The sequence below is a fragment of the Athene noctua genome, chromosome 2, assembly GCF_965140245.1.
Source record: "Athene noctua chromosome 2, bAthNoc1.hap1.1, whole genome shotgun sequence".
In the NCBI taxonomy this organism is placed as follows: Eukaryota; Metazoa; Chordata; class Aves; order Strigiformes; family Strigidae; genus Athene; species Athene noctua.
This window is the reverse complement of record NC_134038.1, coordinates 99,395,210-99,419,245: the sequence shown is the minus strand read 5'-3', so window position 1 is coordinate 99,419,245 and position 24,036 is coordinate 99,395,210. Positions and strand designations below refer to the sequence as shown.

General features: G+C 41.5%; 1 protein-coding gene across 1 annotated transcript; it reads left to right on the top strand.

The window, feature by feature from the left end:
- The first annotated feature begins 1,312 nt into the window (after window positions 1-1,312).
- On the top strand, window positions 1,313-16,640 carry CD83 (CD83 molecule). The gene is made up of 5 exons (XM_074897900.1): window positions 1,313-1,425; window positions 1,554-1,684; window positions 11,758-11,974; window positions 12,088-12,191; window positions 13,988-16,640. Exons 1-5 carry the CDS (start codon window positions 1,383-1,385, stop codon window positions 14,144-14,146), a joined length of 654 nt encoding a protein of 217 aa, XP_074754001.1. The 5' UTR covers window positions 1,313-1,382; the 3' UTR covers window positions 14,147-16,640.
- The last annotated feature ends 7,396 nt before the right edge of the window (window positions 16,641-24,036 follow it).

The following is a 24,036-nucleotide window of genomic DNA, read 5'->3' as shown; positions in this document are numbered from 1 at the left end:
AGAGAAAAATAAAGCTTAGAGCCTGTTATATTTACTATGCAGGTCAATGAAGATAGAAGCAAAAATCTTCAAAAATAAGTAGGCTATTTCAATAGCGAGGCTCCCGGTGAAATTGCTGTCTGACTTCTCTCACAGAATAGACTGGAGTTTCCGAAAGCATTACCCATCCACAGTGTTTACCAGTCTGAATTGGACCTCTGCATGCTGAGGACTTGTCAAACTGACATCTTCTCACAAAGCTTTCTAGAGGTGATTTGACTTTAGCGTGCCCAGCCTGATGTGGCTTCCAGGAACCCGATTTTCAAAAGGGGCTGACCATACACTCTTCACCCATCAAAACTCAAAAAAACCCCCCTCTTAAACAGCTTCTCTCCATCATGATCTCAGTAGCCTAAAGACAGCAACAAGAACTGTTTTCTAAAAATAACACATCAGCAACTTTCTTAGTTTCATGATTTGTAAAGGTTTCTGTGATCAGCCTCAGACTTCCCCAAAAATTCTCCAGGGGGAAACAGCCCTTACAGATCACAAGGAAAGGACTTTTTTTTTTTTTTTTTTTTTTTCAGATATCTGGAGGGGATGTCCAAATGATTCCTCTTCTGGGAACTGTTTTGATTTTTTTTTTCATTAGAAACTTTTCCAGCATAAGATTTAGTAGAATTACGTCACTCTGGCTGCCCCTGCTTGTCTTGAAAATTACAAAATACACTAAGAAATGCTGCTTCTGCATCAAGAGTGCTTACATGGGGAGTTACACATGTAACACTACAGAAATATAGTTTGTATTATTTAGCCATGCTGTAAACTCCTGCTTAGCCCTTAGACCCAGGTCACAGTGTCCTCGTGGTGTTACAATCCGAGGGCTTGAAGTGGTTTCAGAAATGTTGCTTCCTATGGCCAACCTTTGCATAGACATTGTTCTGTTAGAGCCACAAAGAGAAGGTTGAGAGGGCATTTTGGGAGGCTGACAAACCCTTTCCCCTGCCATTTTGTCACTAGAGAGTTTCTTTCAGTGCTGATTTTGATGCCCTTCACACTGATCCATGGTGCCCCATGATCAACCTTTTTTCTGTTCAGATCAACACAGAGGGGGGAAAAAAAAAAAAAAAAAGAAAAAAGAAAAAAAGTGAGGTGAGGTGCTGCTACCACTGCAGGCGGTTACAGAAGTGGGAGTGACCTAAGATGTAATGGGAGGAGCACTGGCTCCTACACAGAGGGATTTTCCCTGTGACTAGGAACTTCAAGATAATCAGCCTGGGGGATTCCCCGGTCTGCCTCCAGAAATATCACTCTAGAAGCAGTAGCAGTTTCACTCTGCTCTCATAGTCCGTCCTGCAAAGGGGCACGCTGCTGCTGCTCTGTGATTTGAAGCAGAAAAAGCCATGTCTTTGGTAGTCTGTGCTCTGCTCACCGTCCTGTGCAATGGTAAGAGGGGAGCCTTGCATTTTTCTTTCTGGTCTTTCACATTTGGTTTGTGGGGATATCTTTTGGGAAGACAGGAAGGATTACCTAGGCGATCTTCTTTAAAGGCAATGTGTACCTGTGCTTTGCAGTTTGGTGCTTGATCCGTGGGTCTTCTGTGGCGGTCCCAGATGTTGCTGTGAGGTGTGCTGAAGAAGCGCTGCTGCCCTGTAAAGTTCTTCAGGACTCCTCAGTCACCTACCAGACAGCGTCTTGGTATAAAGTAAGAAAAAAGCCTAAGTTACTTGAGCAGTTTGCTTTGCTTTCCTGCCTGATACTGGCTTGTCTTGAGCAGACTGGGTTATTTTATGAAGAGGCATCCTCCTGTCAGTGCAGCAGAAATAAGGCAGCAATGACAGCATTTGAGCTGATCATGGAGAACAGGCGTTTTTCATGTCATTGTAGACAGACTATTTGAACGTGATCCCTGAATTGTGCTTGGCCTGCTTTTCTATCTAACTATTGCTGGCTTCCAGGGATCAGAATTAAGGTGATGCCCCACATACAGCCTGCCAAATACTACTCCAAAGAGAAGTCTTTTCAGGATTTTTCTTCAGAGCAAAAAAAAGTATTTAAACCTTGCAACACCAATGATGTTATTCCTTGGTTAATCTCTTGTCAAACAGGAGCTGATATTTTCCTTTGAAATAGAAGAACTAAACAAGTACTTGCTACTCTTTATGAAGATTTGGCTAGTGGGCATGGGCATAAGGGCAGGGTATGCAGAAGGCAGATGGACAGCTAGAAATCTCTTTGCAGTCGTGAAGTAAAAGTCATACCTTGACTGCCCTGATTTAGAATTCCCATCTCCAAAGCAGGAGGGGGCTACAAGCTGACCACCTGTTTGAAGGAGTGGGCTACAAGGATCATTAGGCTAATGAGCAGGTAAGTGCTGCTCAGCACTTTCATGATGAAATTTCTCATCGAAAGACAGGCAGAGTTGCCCAGTGGTTGAAGAAGTCACTGTTGACTTGCTGTATGGCATCATGTATTGGTGTGAGCCAAATTAACAAAAAGGAAAAAAAGGAAGGTTTTGTTCTTCCCCATTCCCCACTCCCAGCCATGCTCTCCTGCTGCTTACCACGGGCCAGATCTGGTGGTCTTCTGGTTACCTGTTAAGTCAACTCTTTGTTGCTTGTTGTAATAGTGGAAGATCAATCTGTGAATAAAGATTTTGTGGGTTACAGAGTTGAATTACTTTCCCATGTGATGGTAGAGCAGTGGAAGGGAAGGGAAGGGAAAAAAACCCATGTTTTCCATGGTCAAAACCTGTTAGCTTATCTCTGCCTGAACATAAAGCCACAGCCTTGGCTTCTCCAGCAGTTTGGTCAGATACAGATTTAAAATTATTCCCTACAGCAAACCAACAGTGTTATTAGATAGGGTTTCTGTGGTTGAAACTTGAACTGTATAACTGTATCTGAGTTCCAATGCTGGTCCAACGAGCATCTGCCTACTGACTAGATGACAACTGCAACCCAAAAGTATTTAACTCTGAAAGATCTGTTTTGAACATCTGGCTACCAGCCCATCAGCAAGTGCAGCATTGATAGTCTCCTTCTTCCAAAATGCTGAACTCAGTATGAATAGGAGACAGAGGAAAGAATAATGCATTTGGTTGAACATTATCATGGGAGCTGGGATAGGTGTCAACTTACTCTTTTTTGCTTTCTGTTTCAAAAGGTGGATAAGGACATGTATTTCATAGATATTCATGCTGATTATTTAAGGGTCCATGTTTCTCACAGAGTCTAGGCAGGTCAGGGACCTCATTGCAGGCAAACCGTGCAGTCTGGTGGACCTGGAGGAGTTGAGCAGAAGTGGTAAGGGGTGGGGAAGGAATAAACAGAGAGGTTGACTGGATCACTTAAAATTATCCCATAAATCAATGTTGGGAGTCAACAAAACCAAAAACAGTTTCAGCAGGCTGAAGTGTGGGGATCCTCCAGAAGCATGCCCTTTTGAGTTCAGTGGCAGCTAGGAGCCCCAGATAGCAATCAGGAGCCAAAAGCCATTGCCCTCATGAAAGTGTGTAAGGAAACCCTGTAGACCCAATTCTGTGCTGTTTCGTAGCTCTTTACAGTTCCACCTGGGCACAAAATGGCCACATATGCAGGGGAGGGTGATATTTGATCATGCCTTTTGTGTGTGCCACTTCCTTGGCAGCCCTCACTAGAGCTGCTTCTCTTTGCAGCAGTCAGGCAGTTACAGTGCAGACTGCCACTGGACCTCCCCTACCCTGTCCTGCCAATTTCCTCTCTCTCTGTGGTCTCCCATGCTCTTCCTGCTTCATCCATTTTGCTCAGGAAAAGACTGTTTTTTCAGTGTCCAGCATGACAGGATGTCATGCTTTTTTTCTCTGCTGGTACTGCCAAACCTACAAGACATAACAAAATCTAGCTATCCTCAGCTCTTGCCACCATCCTTAGGGGGTAATGGCACCAGCCACAGTACTGCAGTCTCGGTTACTCATCCCAGAAGAGATGGGAAGTGGGGACAGGCAGTTAATGCCACTCTCGGTGATGATAGCCCAAGCCTCAGTCACAGACATATTAGAAAAAGCACAGCACCAAAGCTAAAAATCCTGACTCTCAGCAGGAAAAGGTAATTTAGGCTCAGTGTTTTGTGCTGAAGAAGCAATATATCTTCTACTTGTGGGGCTAGCTAAATAATAGACAGCAGCTTGTAGCTATGCTCGCCAGCTACATGCTGCTGTTCCTGCCCAACACTGCAAAAGGAGGGTGGTGGAATGGTGGAGCGTGACTGGGCTACACAACATAAAGAATTAATCTGTTATTTAAAAAACAACTACTGAAGGATTAATCAATAAACACCACGTATACCCCCAAAGGGCTAATTAAAAGGTAATTCCAACAAATGGTATGAAATTTCAGACTGTAAAGTTCAAGCATCTGTTAGGCTAAATCTTTTGTATGAGGTCACTTTGAACTGTGCAGTAAATGCAAGCAATTAACCTTTGCTTCTACTGCTCTAAAAAAATGATGGTGACAACGTTACAGCACTGCATGTGAAGCTGTCTGCGCGGGGTGAACACTCAGCGAACAAACCCCTCCTTCCTACTGGCACCTCTGCATGCTCTGAACAATTGAGGAGTACTTTTAAGTAGTTTGTTACAATCTGCCTAAAAAAAAAGATACTATTTAAAAGTACTTGCTTTTTCAGTTATGTATGGAGAAATAATTGTTTAAAGGGGTTAATATTCTGGTGTCAAAAACCAACTGGCTGTAAAAAAGAAGTATTGCATTCAATGGTTCCTTCACTTTTGCTAATGTCTTGTACTGCAAAAAGGTGTGCCTGTGTTTCACTTGTATGTCCAGTATCCTTGGAACTAATTAGATTATTTGTATAGATGAAGTCACAAGTGTAAGTAGTTCCTATGCGGAATCGTGACCAAAATCAGCTAACTCATTCAAAATTTTTACTTAGAAATACTTGAAGTAGGCAAGCCTAGCACACTGGGGAGAAGGTGGAGCACTGAGTCCTCTTCCAGTCTGGTGAAGCTATCATCCCATTCACTATGTGGCCATGAAAAAGTTAGAAAGTTCATAATGATGATACCCTTTAATTGTGGTTTGTTTGTAGGACTGCTGGGCAACTTGAATGCCCTAAACCCATGCATAAGCAGCATGAAAATTTCTCAACCAAGAACTGAAAACTAGGTCACTTTTGCATAAGCACCCAGGCACTGGGAATTGTGTACGGAAATACTGGTTTGAACCTCTACGGCCCACCTATGAAATAAGAATATGGGTAATGAAACTTTACTCACCTTTCTGCCTCATAGGGCTACTAAAAACTGAACAGTTTCTCTTTGTGTAGCACACTGAAAATGAGAACCTCTCCATAAAACCTCATAATTATCACTTTATATCCAGTTTGAAAACCAAGTTTAAACACACACAAATGAAGTCTCAGTGGATATTTCACTATTTTATCCATCTGATAGCCAGAAAAATCTTGATCTAAAATAAATCTTGAGCAAGATAAAAGAAGAATGTACTTCAGTGGAGAGAAGTCTATTAACTTTATAACACTTCCCTGGAAAATATAAAATTGTGGCAGAATTAGTGGAGGAAGCCGTATTATAAAGTAAGAATAAACCTTACAGACATTTAATATTAATTGCACCTTCCTTCAAAGGAAATTACTTTTGCTACATGTGCATAGCTATTATCTGTTAGCATAGGTAAATAGTTGCTAAATTACTTTCGTCTGATTTCTAACATACGCGAAGAAATGCAGTCCAATGCTCCTCAGACATCTATTCAGCTCCAAGTAGCTCTAACACATTAATGATTTAGACAGGAAGGGAGCAGTGGAAATGATTTCATGACCAAAACAATGCTTTTGCCTGACATGAGCTAGCGCTGGATGCCCTTAGCTAAACACCCCACCCCCACCCCCCCCCCAATAAAGGCTGTGTGGCTGAGTCAGAGGGCTTTTCCAGCTGGCTCATGTGTCACATGCAGTTCTTTTGCTGTTGTTTTGGGGTTGGGTTTTGGTTTTTCTTTTTCTTCTTTTTTTTTTTTTTCTTCTCCTCTAAAGCACAGAGTTCACTCACATGTGCCCACAATTTAATTCTGTTTTTTTAAAGTTTAACATTGGTATCGCTACATGACACTGTATAGGAACCATATGGATGCACCTTCAGCACTAATCAAATGTGAAAGTGCTTTTGTGCTGAAAAATACACCTATTAAGCAGTTTCAGCTCAGTTGTGATTCATTATATGTTGGCCATCGGGCATTGCCAGAATTCTAGATATTTTGCCTCAGAATATAAATTCCTTCTGGCTGTATATAGTTTTTAGATCTCTTTAGCTGTCAGAAATTTCAGCTTGGCCATTATTCCTGGTATAATTTTAAACAAAACCATTTTTACAGTCATCCCACCCTCAGAAGAAAATAAATTAATGTTAATACATTCCACCTTTAAACTGACATCAGTTTTGGACCTAAACCATTCTGTTTGAAATAAAAATTTGCTTTTATGGTAAAACTGGATTATATTGGCACTTTGATTTACCTGAGAGCCAATGTATCACCTTAGTTTGGGAAAATTTTGGTGAGAAAAGTATTAATGAGAGCAGAGGACATGAGTTAACTAAACAATTGCTTGTTCTCAAATGTACATGATACAATTAAATTTTGATTGATTAGTTGGGTGTAAGTACCACAGCATGGGTGACTTGCCTTTGTTTATTGGCACTATCATGTAATGCTGTAACATCAAATTGGAGCATCATTTGTAGCATCAAAACTGCAGCTAAAACCTAGTTGGCTAGGACTGAGAAAAATGTTCCTCCTCCTTCTTGTACCTTGTTTTTAAGTTCTCACTTGGTGAAGAACACTTAAATGCTGGAGAACTAATTATGCTACCTATTCCTCATAAGTCATCCAGTCAGAGAACAGAAATGCATCTGCTCAGTGGTATTTTCAATCAAACCCATCCCATTTTAACACCCACGGTATCACCACCACCATTCTTACCAAAAAGCTCTGGGCTAGGAGAAGCTTAACAGGAATCAGTCAATTGACTAGAAAATACATGTGGGAAACTTAGAACCTCTTTAGACAAAGCATTTCCAAGCTTTTGGGAATTAGAATAACTTTCAATTAAATTCACTTAAAATACGGGAACTACAGCTGGTTGCTCAGGGCCATGTCCAGTCGGGTTTTGAATATTGCCAAGGATGGAGACTCTTCACCCTCTCTGGACAGCCCATTCCAGTGCTCAACCACCCCTGCAGTAAGAAGGTTTTTCTTATGTTTAAATGGGATTTCCTGAATTTCAGTTTGTGCCCTTTGCCTCATCTTGCTTCTGGAGACTGCTGAGAAGTCTGGTTTCAACTTCTTTATCCCCCTGGCAGTTAGATACATGCTGATAAGACCCTGCCTGGTCTCCTCCAGGCTGAACAGTCCCGGCTCTCCCAGCCTCTCCTTCTGTGTCAGATGCTCCAAATCTTTAAACATGTTTGTGGCCCTTTGCTGGACTGTCTCCAGTATGCCCGTCTCTCTCTTGACCTGAGGAGCCCAGCACTGGACGCAGACTCCGGGTGTGTCTCACCGGGGCTGAGCAGAGGGGAAGGATCACCTCCCTCCATCAGCTGGAGATGCCCTGCTGAGTGCAGCACAGGACACCCATGAGCCTTTGTTGTCACGAGGGCTCACTGTGGGCTCATGGTCAGCCTGGTGTCCATCATGACACCAGGGCCTTTCCAGACAGTTGGCCCTAGCCTGTTCTGGTCCCCAGGATTATTCACCCCCAGGGGCAGGACTTGTAGCATTTCCACTTGCTGAACTTCATGAGGTTCCTGTCAGCCCATCTCCCCAGCCTGCTGAGGTCCCTCTGGATGGCAGCAGGACTCTCTGGCATATCAGCCACTGCTCCCAGCTTTGTGTCATCTGTAGACTTGATGAACATGTGCTCTGTCCCATCGTCCAGGTCATTCATGAATGTGTTGGACAGTAACAGCCCCTGGGGGTAGCATTTCCTCTCATTGCTATGGAGGTGATGGAAAACAACAGACTTAGTCCCCCAGCTGATTTCTGAAAAAGCCTGCCACAGACATTGCTGCTAGCCAGTGTATATGTGACAATAATCATAAACTCACATTTCTTTTGTTGTTTAATTTTCTTAATGGGTGTTTTTATGCAGATAGGCGGAATGATGTTGCCAGCCTGCAGGCCCCTGTTTCCCAGCAAAATTCTTGCTTCAGTAACCCCCAGCAGCCAGCATGGCAACGAGACTCTCTTTATGCAAATAGATTCAGTAGCATTTCTATCAGTCCCCACACGAGTCATGATTTGCCTTTTGAATTTTGGTAAAGCCATTAACAGCAAACATGGGAGCAGGAAAAGACCAACTCCCTTTCCTCCTCCTGTTGGCGGTGGGGAGCAGGGGGGGGCAGCGTGCTACAGCTCACTCACCAGCACAGTGGAAGGGAAATGAAATGCAAAATAAACACGGGCGGAACATATTTTGTCGCTGATTAAAGAGGATGGTCCCTACACAAGTGGATTGTTGCCACCAACAGCATTCGCTTCGATCCCTCTAAGCTTGGAATTAATTAGGTAAAACCCCTAGCATTTACCTTGAGCTGTGGTATCACCTGGAGGACACTTGGCATGAATTAGCGCTGGATTATCATAGGAGCTTGAACTGCAAAATGATCTGTCTAGTGAGAGTCTGCCAAGCAATTCACAGGAGGTGGAAAACAAAGTGACATTTTCGTAAATTTAATTAGGTTTGGGGGGCAAAGAGGTTAGCTCGAATAGAGCAAGAGGCAGGATGATGACCTTAGTGAACATCTCAGGGACTTCCTTTTACACAGTTGGGACATGAGGACACACTGCAAATTTGCTCAGATGTTTCCTCACTACGTAGAGCATTTTAAAAGGGAGTGGTTGACGTTATTTTTTGATAAGGTAATCGGAGATAAGACTGCAGTGGAAAAAGGCTTGTTTCAGGCACCAGAGAAAGGGTTGCTGTGACCTCTGAGTAGGGATGGATGCACTGTGTGCGGAGGCTGGGAAAATGCCACCAGGTGTCTCTGCAGCCTAAAGAATGTAGGGAGGCTGCTGGCACACCAGCACCACCACGGGCTGCCTTGCTTGCCTTTGCTCTTCGGCAAAGGGGACATTTAATGGAGAAAGAGAGGCATGCAACCCCGAATTAAACCCACACATATGAACCGTTCCTCTTCCTCCCCAAACGCGAAGGTTCGTGACGCCCATCCAGATCTCGACTGGTTTCTCCACAAGTGAGGGAGCCAGACAAGGCCACAAAGTAACTTTTTCTTGTATTCTGGGGAAAGGCATTGTTGTTGGTGCAGCTTCACCGACACTGCTTTGCCTCACACAGAGAGGGTCTGGGTAAGTCAAAGTTCTAACTTGCTTGTCTCCAGGGTGACCATCACTGTACTTGTGACAGCAACTGAGCACCTCAAAAAGCTTTGGATGCAATAAGCAATTCTATCCCTCAGCGTCCCCATAAAACAGGGAAGTTAAATCACTTACCAAAAATCTCACTGGGAATAAGTGCACGGTCAGGCATAGGATACATGGATATAATTGACTTCTGCTTTATACTAGCAGTGATCACTGCTGCATACAGAAAGATCAAAGTGTTTTCTGATTCCCAGATCTCAGCCACAAGAATCCCAGCATCTTTACCACCTAAGACAGCAATTATTTATGCTACCAGTGGATTAAAACAAAACAAAACAACAAAAACCCCCAACAAAACTAATTTTCTGTGTGTAGCTCAGATCTTGTTTGCATTTTAGGGCAATGTGAAGGGCAGCTAGGTTGGTTCTCTTTATTGCCCCGTGGGCAGTTTTAAATTTCTCTGAGGAAGGGGGTGGTAAGGGAAAGAGGCAAAAATTAGGTCTGAGGAAGGTCAACTCTATGCACTTAACTGCTATTGACCCACTTGTAACCAGAGCTGAGCCCAGCCTGGGTATTGGAATTCCTCTGGCCACATCTCTGACAATGTGCAGGGCTTGAAAATATCTAAATCCCCATTGCACAGTGAAGTCCCTACAGCCTGAAAACCACCATAGATACTGCTTGTCTCATAGCTGCTTGGGGCTGAGCAGAATAAGAAAGAGAAGCTGGGGTAAATTTACTAGTGGATTAAGAGGAAGAAGGTACTTTCTTCCCTCTTTCTGGGTAAAGTGTGGAAAGCCCCAGGGAATTATTGCTCTGTTTCAGTTGATGCACTAAAAAAGACCCAAACCTTTCTGAGAAAGGATCTTTACAATTATGAAAATCTTGTGTTTTAGTCTTATTCCCCAGTGCCTGAAAAGTTCCCCAACCTGCAGCTTGCTTTACACCATTTTAGACCTGCAAAAATAGCAAAGTATAATGGAGCATCAGGCCCATACTTCTTTCCAGACTTCTGAGTACAATTTCTTCATGCAAACACATGAAAGGGAAACCAGATACTCTGAGCCTCAGTCTGAGAAAACTGTGTTAATTTTAATAATTTATAGTGTAACTGTTACACCCTGATGCAGTAGCTATACTGGTAGAAAGTAAGCACCAACATGCAACCCAAAAATGTGTCTATTAAAATAAAATAATAATAATAAAAAAGCCTTGGCTTACATTAGTTACAGGTTTGGCTGAAAAGCTGAGCCTTGGACTGTATGAGCTGGCTCTGGCTCTGCTGGTCCACAGAAAGACTGAATTCATTACTTGGGAAACCTTCGTGGAAGGCACGCTGCCTCGAATCCCAGGGAGCAACATCGATGAATAAGAATGGACACAGGCTAATTCAAACCCTTCTCCCATCTTTCAAATCAAGTTAGTGATTTCTCTCTTCTTTGTGGTTCCCAGCCTATTGTCATTTTCAGTGCATCCTATCGCCCCACAGTACAAACTGTTCTGGGAATACGCTTCATTCCTCCAGCAGCCTCTCAGCAATGCCAAGGAATGTAGCTCTTCTGCTTACAATTAAGAAATTGAACATCCAAATGCTCCCCAAGTGCACCAGAACCTGCTTGTGACCTTCACGCAACTGAATCTGAAGGAGTCGAAGCAATTTTTTGTTCTTTGGTTCCAATAAAGAGTGGAGGGGAGGAGGGGAAACCCCCATTCCTCCAGAGAGGCACCGTCGTTTCAGGGGTCAGCTGCACAGAAACTGGCACAGGGAAGTGCAGTTTCCAGGGCTGTGTTCCCACAAGGAGCTCTGTGCTGCGGGGTCATTGGGCAGATGCCAGTCCATGCTGACAGAACTAGCGTGCTGAAGCATGCCTGCTGGGCAGGCAGGTTTAATTCCCACCACGGCATGGCAGAAAGCGTGCTGGCAGGGCGAGGGCGGGCAGCAGTGGAGCCTACCTGCTCCACACTCTCCTGAGGACCTCTGATCCCCAACGCCACCATGAAACAGCTGCGTAGGGCTGCCTCGGCTTCTTTCCCATGGACCATCTCTGAACTCTTTTTGGGCCTTTGCATAGACACTTTGAGAATACTCTACTCCTGCCTGTAGCAGGATTGTGTCTAGATAAGGCAGATTAAGAAGCTATTACACAATAGTTCTATAGTATCTATTTATAAATGTAGTGCCTATTTAAGCAGAAAAGCAAATACTTTTTGACTGCGAATATAAGAGAATAGATGCTTTTGAGGTGTCGTGTCCCCCCCCACCCCTGCCCCGCGCTACTCTTCAGCCTCTACATTTTCAGCCATAAACCAACTTTAAAACTCTCTTTTCCCTAAAACTCAGGATGACACTGTTGCCCGAGACAAGAAATATATTTGTGTTTTCCAGATGGCTGGAGATGGTGAAGGAATAGCATGGAAAGTCCTTGATGTAGAATCTCATTATCCAAAAGAACTTGGGGGGTCCCTGGAGCTCTCCAACGACACTTTCTTTTCATTGAGGATCAAAAATGCAACCAGCCAAAACAGCGGGACATATAAGTGCACTTTGGGGGTACAGAGCGGAGAACGCAATCTGAGTGGCACAGTCACATTAAAAGTAACAGGTACAGTAGAAACTCTTGACTATCCCATGCTCTGCATGCCATTTCATGAAGGTAACAGTTTAAAAATATTTTACAAACACCAGAACAATGTAGCACCTTGCTTTACATTTTAGGTTGCCCTGGAATAGAAGACGAAAAATTAAAAAAATACAAAGCTGAACTTTTCATGCTGACTTGCCTTGGGATTTTCTACCTGCTACTCATATTTTTTACCTGTGTAAGTAATTCACTTTCTTGTAAACAAACCAACCAAAACACCCACTCATTTTCTCTGCTAGCACCACCTTAACTCAGGCAGTCACAAGTTAGTGTTCATGCTTAATTTATGATCAAATTCTTTAAATAACTGACACAGTATTTTCAAAGCCAGAGGAAAGTCAGGTGCATGAGGAAGACAGGATGGTGTCCCAAAGAGATAAAACATTTCACTGCACCCTGATCTAACTCAAACCAGACAGTTATTTTCCTGCACCCTGCTGCCCATTTCTGCTTCCAGATGCTCTTCAGTTTAAGGGCACATCAACAGCTCTTTTGGTTTGGTACTTTGCAACAGCATTTGCCTAAGATGGAGACACAGGCCCCCGGAATTCCTTCCCCACCTATGGCATTGCTTTGTCTTGTGGCATGATGGACAAGTTCAAGTCTACCTTTTTTTTTGCCTCAGTTTCCCTACCTGTAAATTGGTGACAACCCCATTTCAGATGGGCATTTTTGTGAAGATCCGTCTTTCTTGTTAAACAGACATTTTAAGGTCTTTAGAAAAAAACTTCCTTGGGGTTTTTTCCATACCCTTAATGCTGTCTGGTAGTTCTGGGAAAGCAATGCCAAGGAATGTAGCTCTTGGGAGAGGAGGTATTTGGGAAGCTCACTTCACAGAAACAAAACTATGCTTTGTCTGTGGCAGCAGTGAAGTCATCTCCTTGTGCAGAGGTCTGTGCCTCCTGGCTTAGAAGCAGTATGAGCCTTTGGTGTCAATATAGTGCAACGCTGGGCTGGCAGCATTTCTAATTAAAAACAAACCAAAACCGACTCCAGCATTTTGGGAGGTCAGATTTAACTTTTGTTGCCTATTTCATATTTGCCTTCTTGTTTTTTCCTCAGCAGATGAATCATAACTGTTGATTGGAGAATATCTAATTAGCTGCAGCTAAATGTAGCTTTTCATGTATCTTCAGGGAGCAATTAAATTTATGCCTGTCTCTTTTTTAGATTGACAATCCTGCCAGTAATTTGTGCCGTTCAGACTAAAGTTTGACAAGATAAATCTTGTAGGAATTTGTTAGGATAAAAGTATGAAAGCAAGGATATCACTCAGAAGAGACAGATGCCCCTGTTCTGCTCAGTGTCCTGAAAGAATTTCAGATCTCTAAAGAAACTCTCCCTCCCATATGTAAAAAAAAAAAAAAAGTCCCAGTTTTAGTGGTGCAGTTAAAAAAAAGCAGAGCCATGTAGTGAAGATAAGCACTCTGGTGGAATTATGTGTATCTTACTCTTGGGTGAGGTCCAGTCTCAGGTATCAACCTAGCTTTCATCAAAGTTTAATATTGCCTTGATCTCACAAGTGATCTTCATTATTTAAAATGCCTGTTAAGTTCTTACAGGTTGCCCTGTCCTCTTTGTGGAGATTGTGCCTAATCTCCACTAGACTCAACAGAAACATTAAGACTAATGTCAGGACTGGGGCTTTGACAACTTGATGAAAAAATTTTGGGCACTGACCTGTATCGAAGGCAGGTGTAAACACACTTGCAAGAGCTTGGTGCAAGGGCTGTTCACCTGAAAACTTGAATTAAATGTAAATTTATTTCGTGATTAAGGCTTTTGTTCTATAAAGCCCCTTGACTGAGCAAGAAAGAGCAGCTTTTCTTTGTCACCAGAAGCACCCAGTACAAACAAATGGAAAAGGTGTAACATATGGTTAGCAAGGAGAAAAAGCAACACTTTCAAACTTTAAAAAAGTTGCCTTTCATAGGCACCTCAGTTTAAAGCTTTTCTTTCTGTTTTCTCTTTTAGACATGTCTAAGAAAAGAGAGCATGTCTCCCAGTTATCAGAAAAACAGACCAGATATGAAACACATGCTTACCCTCATCAATGTACATGAAATGACAACTCTCCAGAATTTAAACAGAGACAGCACTTGCAAAAATGAGCTTACTTCAAGTTCTGTCTAAGTTGATGCTGACAGCACCATGGGTTCATCAGTAAACATGGACACGAGCTGGATGGCCAAGTGGTATGGAGAAGAAATAAATGCTAATATATGGCCTCTTCAGAGCAGCCTGAAAATATAGGTAACCTGTCAGTGATCTGCTTACACTGGACAAACCTTCGAAAAGCACTCTTATGCACTATGGTAACTTTTGGAAGTTAGGCAGCTAAGAAATACCAATACAGATACACAATGGTGTTACAATGCTGTTATGAAGTTGGCATCAACTTTATTACACTTGGCTGTGCAGACCTCTTGTTCTGAGCAAGAACATGCCTGTGATACAAAGGCCAGGTTATAGGGAGGCCATGGCAGTGCAAAGCTGGGGGATTAAGCTCTTCACTGAAGTAATAGCTCTCATCTTTCAAAAGCAAACCCAACAGGTGCTGCAGTATGGAAAGATAAGTGTGCAGGGCTGTCTCTGCTCCGTGCTCTCAGCCTGATTCTGCATGGAGTTCCTTTACTGCACATGGAATGTAACTTGCCATGTGATGTTCAGGTAAGCTGAAGAGATAACTTCATGCTCTTGTCCTGGGTGAATCAAATCAGCATTTGTTTTTAAATTTGAGAGTGACAGATGGGCTGAAATGTAAGAATGGAGGAAATATTCTGGAAATCTTTCTGGACCAAGAGGAACATTCTGTCTATGCAAGAGAAGTAGGGATGCATTTGCATAACAAGTCTGTTAGTTATTTCCCAGAGACATCTCCATAGAAATCCATGGTTTAATCCATAGGAAGTTTCAACAAGACTGTTAACCTTAAAGCAATGAAGTTAAGAATGAAGCAGCCTGTGATATTAAGGACATGTAAAGATGACTTATTTTGTGGTTTATAAAACATGAAGCCAAATGTCAGTCAAGTTACACAAGTGATGACCAAGCTGTATCTTTGGGATGTATTATGTCAGTTGTGAGATATAGGAGTGGAAGGTGGGGTATATGAGCCCCTGCTTTTGGTGCTGACAGTGTATCATATATGTGAAACAAGGACATGAGAACAGCTGAAGGAAGAGAAGGCTTGTCCTCTTGGACCAAAGAAAGCAAGAAAGATTCTGGAGTCTGAAATCAAGGAACATCCCTTATTGGGCTGCTGGTGCAGGTGAAGCAAGAGGAATCTAGAGTGACTGTGAGTGTTTATGCCACCACATCAGAATTTGAGCCAAAACATGAGAATTTGAAAGCACCTAAGAACACATTCTTAAAAAAAGAAAAAAAGAAAGAAAAAAAAATCCGTCGAGAGTTAAACTGCGACCTTAGGATTTTTAATAATACAGTTTGGAATTCCAGGCTATGACAAGGATGCTCTTGCTGTAATCCTTTGACTAATTTTGAAGCACTGATGGGAGGCAAGCACTGTGTATCACTCAGTAGTGCCTTTGTTACTGATTTTATTATCAATTGAAATTAAATTGTGTTTGATTTTAATGTAAGTATAGAATTAAGGAATATTTTAGTAAAAATCATTTATTTTATATTTATTGTATTTTGAATCTAGCAACCGACTGCTACTCAAAAATCCCCTGTACAGCCCTGTACCAAGGCTGAAGGGATTGGTCATAATTGTTTAGTAGGAACGGTTAGAACCTAGGTAACAAAACACAAGGTGATTTGTAAACTGATTTATAATACATGTATAGGACTAGAAGAATGCAAGTAGTTGTCAAGGTCCAGGATTAATGGGAACTGAGGGCAGTAACCGTAACAGCTTGCAGGTACCTGCCAAGAAAACTGTGTCCTTAAGCAGAAGGTAATTCCGGCAGGGGGAGATCGCGACCACCGACTCATGGACCACCTACTCACATTACACCCCAGACCCATTTCTAGACATTTCTAACCTCTACTGCGCAGAATCGGAAGTAGGAGGAGAATATGTTAATGATTTCTTGGAAGTTGTATGCTTATGTATGAAGACTTAATGTATATGTATGAGTAAGTTCTATATAAGGTGTATGATTCTGGTGCCTGGCACGTGTTGTTGGTGAGAGCACTCCCCTACACATCCGGCCGTCAATAAAGAAGTGTCTGCTTATCTACATCAAATTGGTGTCGATAAGTTATTTTTATCCCAGATTTCGGTGACAGTTTCTGGTGACCCAGATGGGACCTCGCTGAGAGAGACCGGAGGAGTCGGGGACCTGATCGGTTCCAGCCGGCACCGAGGATTTCTCGGGGACACCCATCGATCCCCGATCCATAAGGCTCTTTGTGACGTCCCCTGGATTTTGGTAAGACACTTCTCTTTTGTATTGGAATAAGTGGGTTAGAGTCCCACTGCATAAGCCTGCCTGTCAGTCTCGGCGAAAGCTGCGCAGGGTTGGGCTAGAGGATCCTCATGTATTGGAAGCCTAGGCGTCTGCCCGTAAGACATAAGCGAAAGCTATTGCAGGGTTGGACAATTGGATTTGGAAACAAGAGAACCTATATGCTATAGAGTTCTCAAAGGTAGTGCCTCTAACGGGAAGTTAGAAGTTTTTATGCACTCAGTTGTGGTATTGGTTGTTTCGTCAACTGAGTATTGTGTAGTAATTAAGAACTGTGTTGTATTGTGTTATATACCTTTATTTGTCCTAGTAATTGTAGAAAAGCGTGAGTGTGTTTGTAAGTGTGAGACGTGCAATTGAGCATGAAGCAAGTGTGGAGTTCGGATCTGCGGTTCTGTTATCCTGTGAGGGGTGAAGCCGGAGAAGGACGAAGCGACAGACTTGAGCGAGTGATTGATTGTATATTGTGTTACAAAGTAACTGAACCATGGCATCTAAGATGACTCATTTGTTTAAAAGTAAAAGTATGTGTAATCTGGCTGCAAATGACAAAGTTCTGAAAACTTCTCTGTTAGGATGTTTGTTAGCACATTGGGGAGATTTGCGCGATGATTCGTGAAAGTCAGATGATTGAATATTGTAATCACTGGTGGCCTCTGTATACTTTGGATGATCAGGAAAAATGGCCCACGAATTGGACACTGAATTATAATACCATTTTGCAGTTAATGCTGTTTTGTAGAAGAGAAGGGAAATGAAGTGCCATATGTTGATTTATTTTTCTATTTAAGACAAAAGAGGATTGGCAGAAGGAATGTGAGTTGATTAGTAGGGATAATTTAGTAATGGCTATAACTTCTGACGATAAAAAGGTGAAAAAGTGTTGTTCAACATGTGAACTTGGAAAGATTATTTAAAGGAAAGAATTGTTTCTACTGAAAAGGATGATGGGCCGGAATTAGATATATACCTTTCACAGAGAGAACGGCATCAGGGGCGAGAATATAGAGAACAGGCAGAGGAACCTGAGAGTAGTGAAATAGAGGATGTGGATGAAGGGCCGTCTGAGGCTGTAATTCATACCCCTGTTCCTCGAAGAACTCAGCAGCAGGTACAAACAATAGCTCCCCTGCGGCAGGGAGTTGGCAATGATGGGCCGGTGTATGTGAAAGTGCCTTTTTCAGTGACAGATTTTGTGGCTTGGAAGCAGGCAGCAGGAGTGGATAGAGAGGATCCTGAGAGAAAGCAGAATTTTCCGTCTGGGGATCCACAGTGGGGATCCAAATAATGTGGAACACAGAGAAAGACTGAGTCGGTATCAGAAATGGATTTTATATGGAGTTAAACATGCCATGCCTAGGTTTCTGAACTGGTCTAAATTGTATGAGGTGGGACAAGATAAAAATGAATCCCCCTCAGCATTTCTGGAAAGACTAAAAGAAGCTGCCAGAAAAAAAAAATACTGATTTGAAAGTAGAAACTGAGGCAGCTCAGATATAATTGGCTTTGATTTTTATAGGACAATTGGTACCAGATATAAGAAAGGAACTGATTGATAGATTTTTGAAGTATAAAATCTTGGAGGAGTGTGAATCTGAGTATAAAACTCTCATTCTACCAGTCAGACAACATCGGGTGCATATAGGTTAGTGCAAGACTTAAGAGCAGTGAATCAAATAGTTAAGGATATATATCCTGCAGCAGCAAATCCTTACACGCTGTTAACAGCTTTAAAGGAGACTTATCAGTGGTTTACAGTACTTGATTTAAAAGATGCTTTCTTTTGTATACCTTTGGAGAAGGAAAACAGAAAATAGTTTGCTTTTGAATGGGAAAATCCACAAACAAGACGAAAGATGCAGCTGACATGGACAAGACTGCCCCAAGGATTTAAAAATAGCCTGATAATTTTTGGAAATCAGATGGCAAAGGAGCTTGAAACACGGAAACAGGACAAACCAAAACCTGGACATTTGCTTTTACAATATGTGGATGACACACTGATTGCTACAGAAGTAAGATTTACCTACATACAGGTAACAATAGATCTTTTTAATTTTCTGGCACTGAATGGGTACAAGGTAGCCAGGGGGAAAAAAAAAAAAAAAAAAAAAAAAAAGCCCAAATAGCATGTCAGACTGTGATAATTTGGACTTTGAGATTTCAAAAGGGCAGCGGCAATTAGGAACAGAACACTGAGAAGCCATGTGAGCCGAAAAATATTCATGAACTCAGAGCATTCTTAGGAATGACAGGGTGGTGCCGCCTCTGGATCATGAATTATGGTCTAATAGCTAAACTGCTATATGAGGCCCAAAGAACTCTCCTTTTACATGGGGCCCACAGCAACAACGGGCTGTCACAGAGTTGAAACATGCTTTAATGTCTACACCTGCCTTAGGACTTCTGGACATAACCAAAGACTTTCAGCTGTTTGTTCACGAAAGACAACGCCTGGCACTAGGTGTGCTGACTCAGAAGATGGGAAGCTGGAAACGACCTGTCGGATACTTCTCTAAACAACTGGACGCAGCGAGTAAAGGGTGGCCAAACTGCCTTCGAGCTGTGGCTGCAACAGTATTGCTCATACAGGATACTCAAAAATTGACTTTGGGAAGCACAATAACAGTCTATGTCTCACACACGGTGATAACTCTTTTAGAACAGAAGGGGGGACATTGGCTATCTCTGAGCTGAATGATGAAGTACCAGGTAGTACTGGCTGAACAAGATGACATAATTCTGAAAGCAACTAACCTGGTAAATCCTGCAGTGTTTTTAAGTTCCACACAGGAAGAAGAGCAACTGGAGCAAGACTGCTTGGCTACTATCGAGTATGTTTATTCCAGTCAAGATTTAAAGGATGTACCATTGGAGCAACCAGACTGGGAATTGTATACAGATGGTAGCAGCTTTATGGAGCAAGGAGTTTGATATGCTGGATATGTGGTAACAACAGACACCACAGTTACAGAAGCAAAGGCACTGACGAGTACCACATCAGCTTAGAAATCAGAACTCATTACTTTGATTCAAACCTTAGAACTAAGTGAAACGAAGAAAGTAAATATTTGGATAGACTCAAAGTATGCTCTTGGGGTGGTACATGTCCATGGAGCTTTGTGGAAAGAAAGAGGATTATTGTCCTCTCAGGGATCAAATATTAAGCATCAAAATTAAATTTTACAATTATTACAAGCAGTTCAAAAGCCAGATCAAGTAGCAATCATGCACTGTAAATCACACCAAATTGGAAATACAAAAAAAAAAAAAATTATTGGAAACAATTTGGCTGACCGAACAGCAAGGAAAATAGCAAAGGAACAAGCATTCCAAATGGCATTCATTCCCTCCAAAACAGTAACTCTTCTAAGGGAAAGGCCAAAATATTCAGTAAAAGATGAAAAATTAGGTCAATTTTTGAATGCTAAGAAAAATTTAGCGGGATGGTGGATAACTCCTCATGGATGAGTAGTAGTTCCACCTTTATTAATGAGAGAAATAATGCAGACCAAACATCAAGGTTGTCATTGGGGAGCAGAAGCTTTAGTAACTTCTTTACAAAAACAAGTTGTATCTGTCAAGATGATAGACATGGCTAAATTAATAACTGCAAAATGTGAAGTATGTTTGAAAAACAATCCAGTAACCAAGAAAAGAGTTCAAATGGGTAGATTAAAATCTGGTACAGAACCTGGAGATTATTGGCAGGTAGATTTTTCAGAATTACCTAGACAAAATGGGTACCAATACATTCTGGTGGGGGTTGATACTTTTACAGGATGGCCAGAAGCTTTTCCCTGTCGCACCACACAAGCCAATGAAGTAGTAAAGTGGTTATTACAAGAAATAATTCCAAGATTTGGAGTTCCTATTGGAATTTTGTCTGACAGAGGTCCACACTTTGTTGCAGAAATAGTTCAAAGTGTTAGCAAAATTCTGGGTATCACTTGGGATTTGCATACTCCATGGAGGCCACAATCCAGTGGAAAAGTAGAAAGAATGAACCAGACTTTAAAAAGGCAAATAAATAAGATCGGCCAAGAGACCAATTTAAAATGACCTCAAGCATTTCCATTGGCATTATTACGAATCAGAGTACAACCAAAGAGTGGAACCTCAGTCAGTCCTTATGAATTTCCATATGAAAAACCTTATGAGTCCCCAGAACCAAATCCAAAACCACTGACTGCAATTCGGAGTGCAGTGGTGTGGAATAGACCATTATCCCTGGAAACTCCAGTGCATGACTTTCAACCAGGAGATTATGTGAAAATGTGGACTTCCGAACCTTTACAGGAGAGTTGGAAAGGACCTTTCCAGATACTGTTAACAACCTTTACAGCTATTAAGATTGCAGAATTAGATGCTTGGATACACTATACCCAAGTGAAGAAAGCACCTACTCCATGGAAAATTATAAGCCATGACCCAAAGACTTTAAAACTGACCTTAAAACATGTTTAATATTTCATATCAGTTTGTGATTGTTCTCCTTATATTGGCTTGGAAAGTGACGCTGGTGGAATCATGGGTTGATCTGGTGACAAGGAACAGAAGGCAATCAGATACAGAACAATCAATCCAAATTCCCAAAGAAATGCCTGAGGAAAATTTGATGTTAGGATTAAGGGATTCGCCAATTTACAAAATGTCACCCAGATCACAGCTTGTTTACCAATTCCAAGAGCAGTAGGTGAATCTATTCCTTAGGGAATCTTAACTATGTATTTGACCAATTTGGAACATAAAAATGAGACTACTACTACATACTGCAAACAGAAGCCAGTGACTTAATTGTATGAACAAGTAAAACTTATTAGGAAACAATGGAATCAATGGGCAGAGAAACCGATTGTATAAAACTGTTAAACTACAATTTCACGAAAGCAATCCAACCAGTCCCTCTTCCTGGGGTTCCAGCTGTTGGATGGTGTTCGTATGATGAACAGATTAGAAACAATGTGAGCAGAAGCATCATGGAATGGCAGTGTAACAAAACTGGTCAAAGTATCCAAAAACAGGCAAGGTGGGACCCTGTATGCTCTATGTCAATATTCTCACGATTTCAGTACATGTCCAGAACCCCTTGGTGTTTTACGTGGGACGGTACCTGGGTTAATGGAATGTTTGCGATCCTTCCCTTGATAGTAGATAAAGGTACTACCTGACTAGAAAAGGTATATGACTGCAGCAATGCAGACTTAATAATTCAAAGAATTCCTCATTTGGCAGCTGCTTTAAAGTTTGGTTGTTATTGTCGAGGTTTTTTTATAATAACCTCACCATGACTAGCATCTTTACACCCAGAAGAGGATACTTTTTTTAGTTATAAGAAATCTACCATTTAGAGTCCAGGACATTTAGTTTGGGCATTAAGTGATGGCACCTGGACAACCCACTTACCAGTAGATGGTAAGGTGAAACAAATTACTTTAGGCCTGCCAACATTGTGTTCAATTTGGAAGAAATCACCATTCAAGGGATCCCTGGAAAATTTAAAATTACAACGAATCAAAAGGTCTGAAACAGATGACGACACCTGGAATGAACCATCAACAGGAATAAAAATTGGCTGGGCTTTAGAGTATCTTTTGAACCCAATAGCATCCTATAGGAATAGAGAATGGCTTTATCACTTAACAGGACAAGTAGAAAAATTGGCCAGTGTTGCAAGAAAAGGATTTAAAGAATTAAACATCCAATTACAGGCAACTTCCCAAATGACACTTCAGAAAGAGGATGGCATTAGACATGCTTCTGTTAAAGGAGCATGGAGTATGTGGATGTCTCAAAGATAGATTGGATCATTGCTGCATTCATATCCCGAAAGTTACACAGGATGTAAAACATGATCTAGATCTGTTAGGCAGAATCGAAAAAGAAACAGAAACCATTAGAGAAGATATGTCAGAAGATATGTCAGAAGATTGGCTAGGAAAAATTTTTAGGGCATTAGGATGGAACTTGAGGTCTTGGCTGAAATCCCTAATCAAAACTCTATTTTTGCTACTAATTGTCCTTTTGATGAATTATGTTGGTGTATGCCTGTCTTAAAAGACAGTTTACTAATAGACTTGCAGTACATCGTAGAATTATAAGAGAAGTACCCTCTATGCCACCAGACTATAACCTGCCACCACCATCATCTGGAGAAACAAACTTTGGCTTCAAAGATGAAAATGAATAAAAGTGTGAAAGTATTGAAATTATTTTCTACACTTTCAAAGGGGGGAAATGTTACTGATTTTATTATCAATTGAAATTAAATTGTGTTTGATTTTAATGTAAGTATAGAATTAAGGAATATTTTAGTAAAAATCATTTATTTTATATTTATTGTATTTTGAATCTAGCAACCGACTGCTACTCAAAAATCCCCTGTACAGCCCTGTACCAAGGCTGAAAGGATTGGTCATAATTGTTTAGTAGGAACGGTTAGAACCTAGGTAACAAAACACAAGGTGATTTGTAAACTGATTTATAATACATGTATAGGACTAGAAGAATGCAAGTAGTTGTCAAGGTCCAGGATTAATGGGAACTGAGGGCAGTAACCGTAACAGCTTGCAGGTACCTGCCAAGAAAACTGTGTCCTTAAGCAGAAGGTAATTCCGGCAGGGTGAGATCGCGACCACCGACTCATGGACCACCTACTCACATTACACCCCAGACCCATTTCTAGACATTTCTAACCTCTACTGTGCAGAATTGGAAATAGGAGGAGAATATGTTAATGATTTCTTGGAAGTTGTATGCTTATGTATGAAGACTTAATGAATATGTATGAGTGAGTTCTACATAAGGTGTATGATTCTGGTGCCTGGCACGTGTTGTTGGTGAGAGCACTCCCCTAAACATCCAGCCGTCAATAAAGAAGTGTCTGCTTATCTGCATCAAATTGGTGTCGATAAGTTATTTTTATCCCAGATTTTGGTGACACCTTTGTGAACTGGGTAGATGTCTCCACTGATAGAGTTCAAGGGGGTCCTGAACAGAAGAATGGTTGCAATGGATATGAAATTTACTTAGAACATGGTAAATTAATACGTAAACATTTATTATAAAAAAGCAAATGCGACACAAGTATGTGCAACATACTAGGAATAAAAATTCAGAGGCAACTACTATTTGTTTTTGTGTGACACATATGGTAAATAAACCCAGAAATACTCCATATCAATTGCATTTTAGTTTAAAAGCGACATAATTACATTAAATAACGCAGATGCCTGATCCAGCCTCTTCTGTGGGAGAAGGCATGTATGTGTGCAAAATTGATTAAGCAATGGCTGATTTTATGCATTTCTAAGGAACTAGGATTATTTAAATTTTCCTCCAAATTTCACTGTGTGTCTAAAGTACATTCTGAAACACCTGTTTCCTACTGACAGGCAAGTCATTAGGGAAAACACAAGGGTGTTTCAGCCTACCCGTGGTCATGTTTAATCACGGTGCACCATCACGGATGACCTGTAAATTAAGATGGCAGTAATACGAACAGAATGTGCATGTGTAATAACTGACCTAGGGTACATCAAGTTTCTCCATTTGGCCACAAAGGCTTAATACATGACAGTCAGTTTTTTT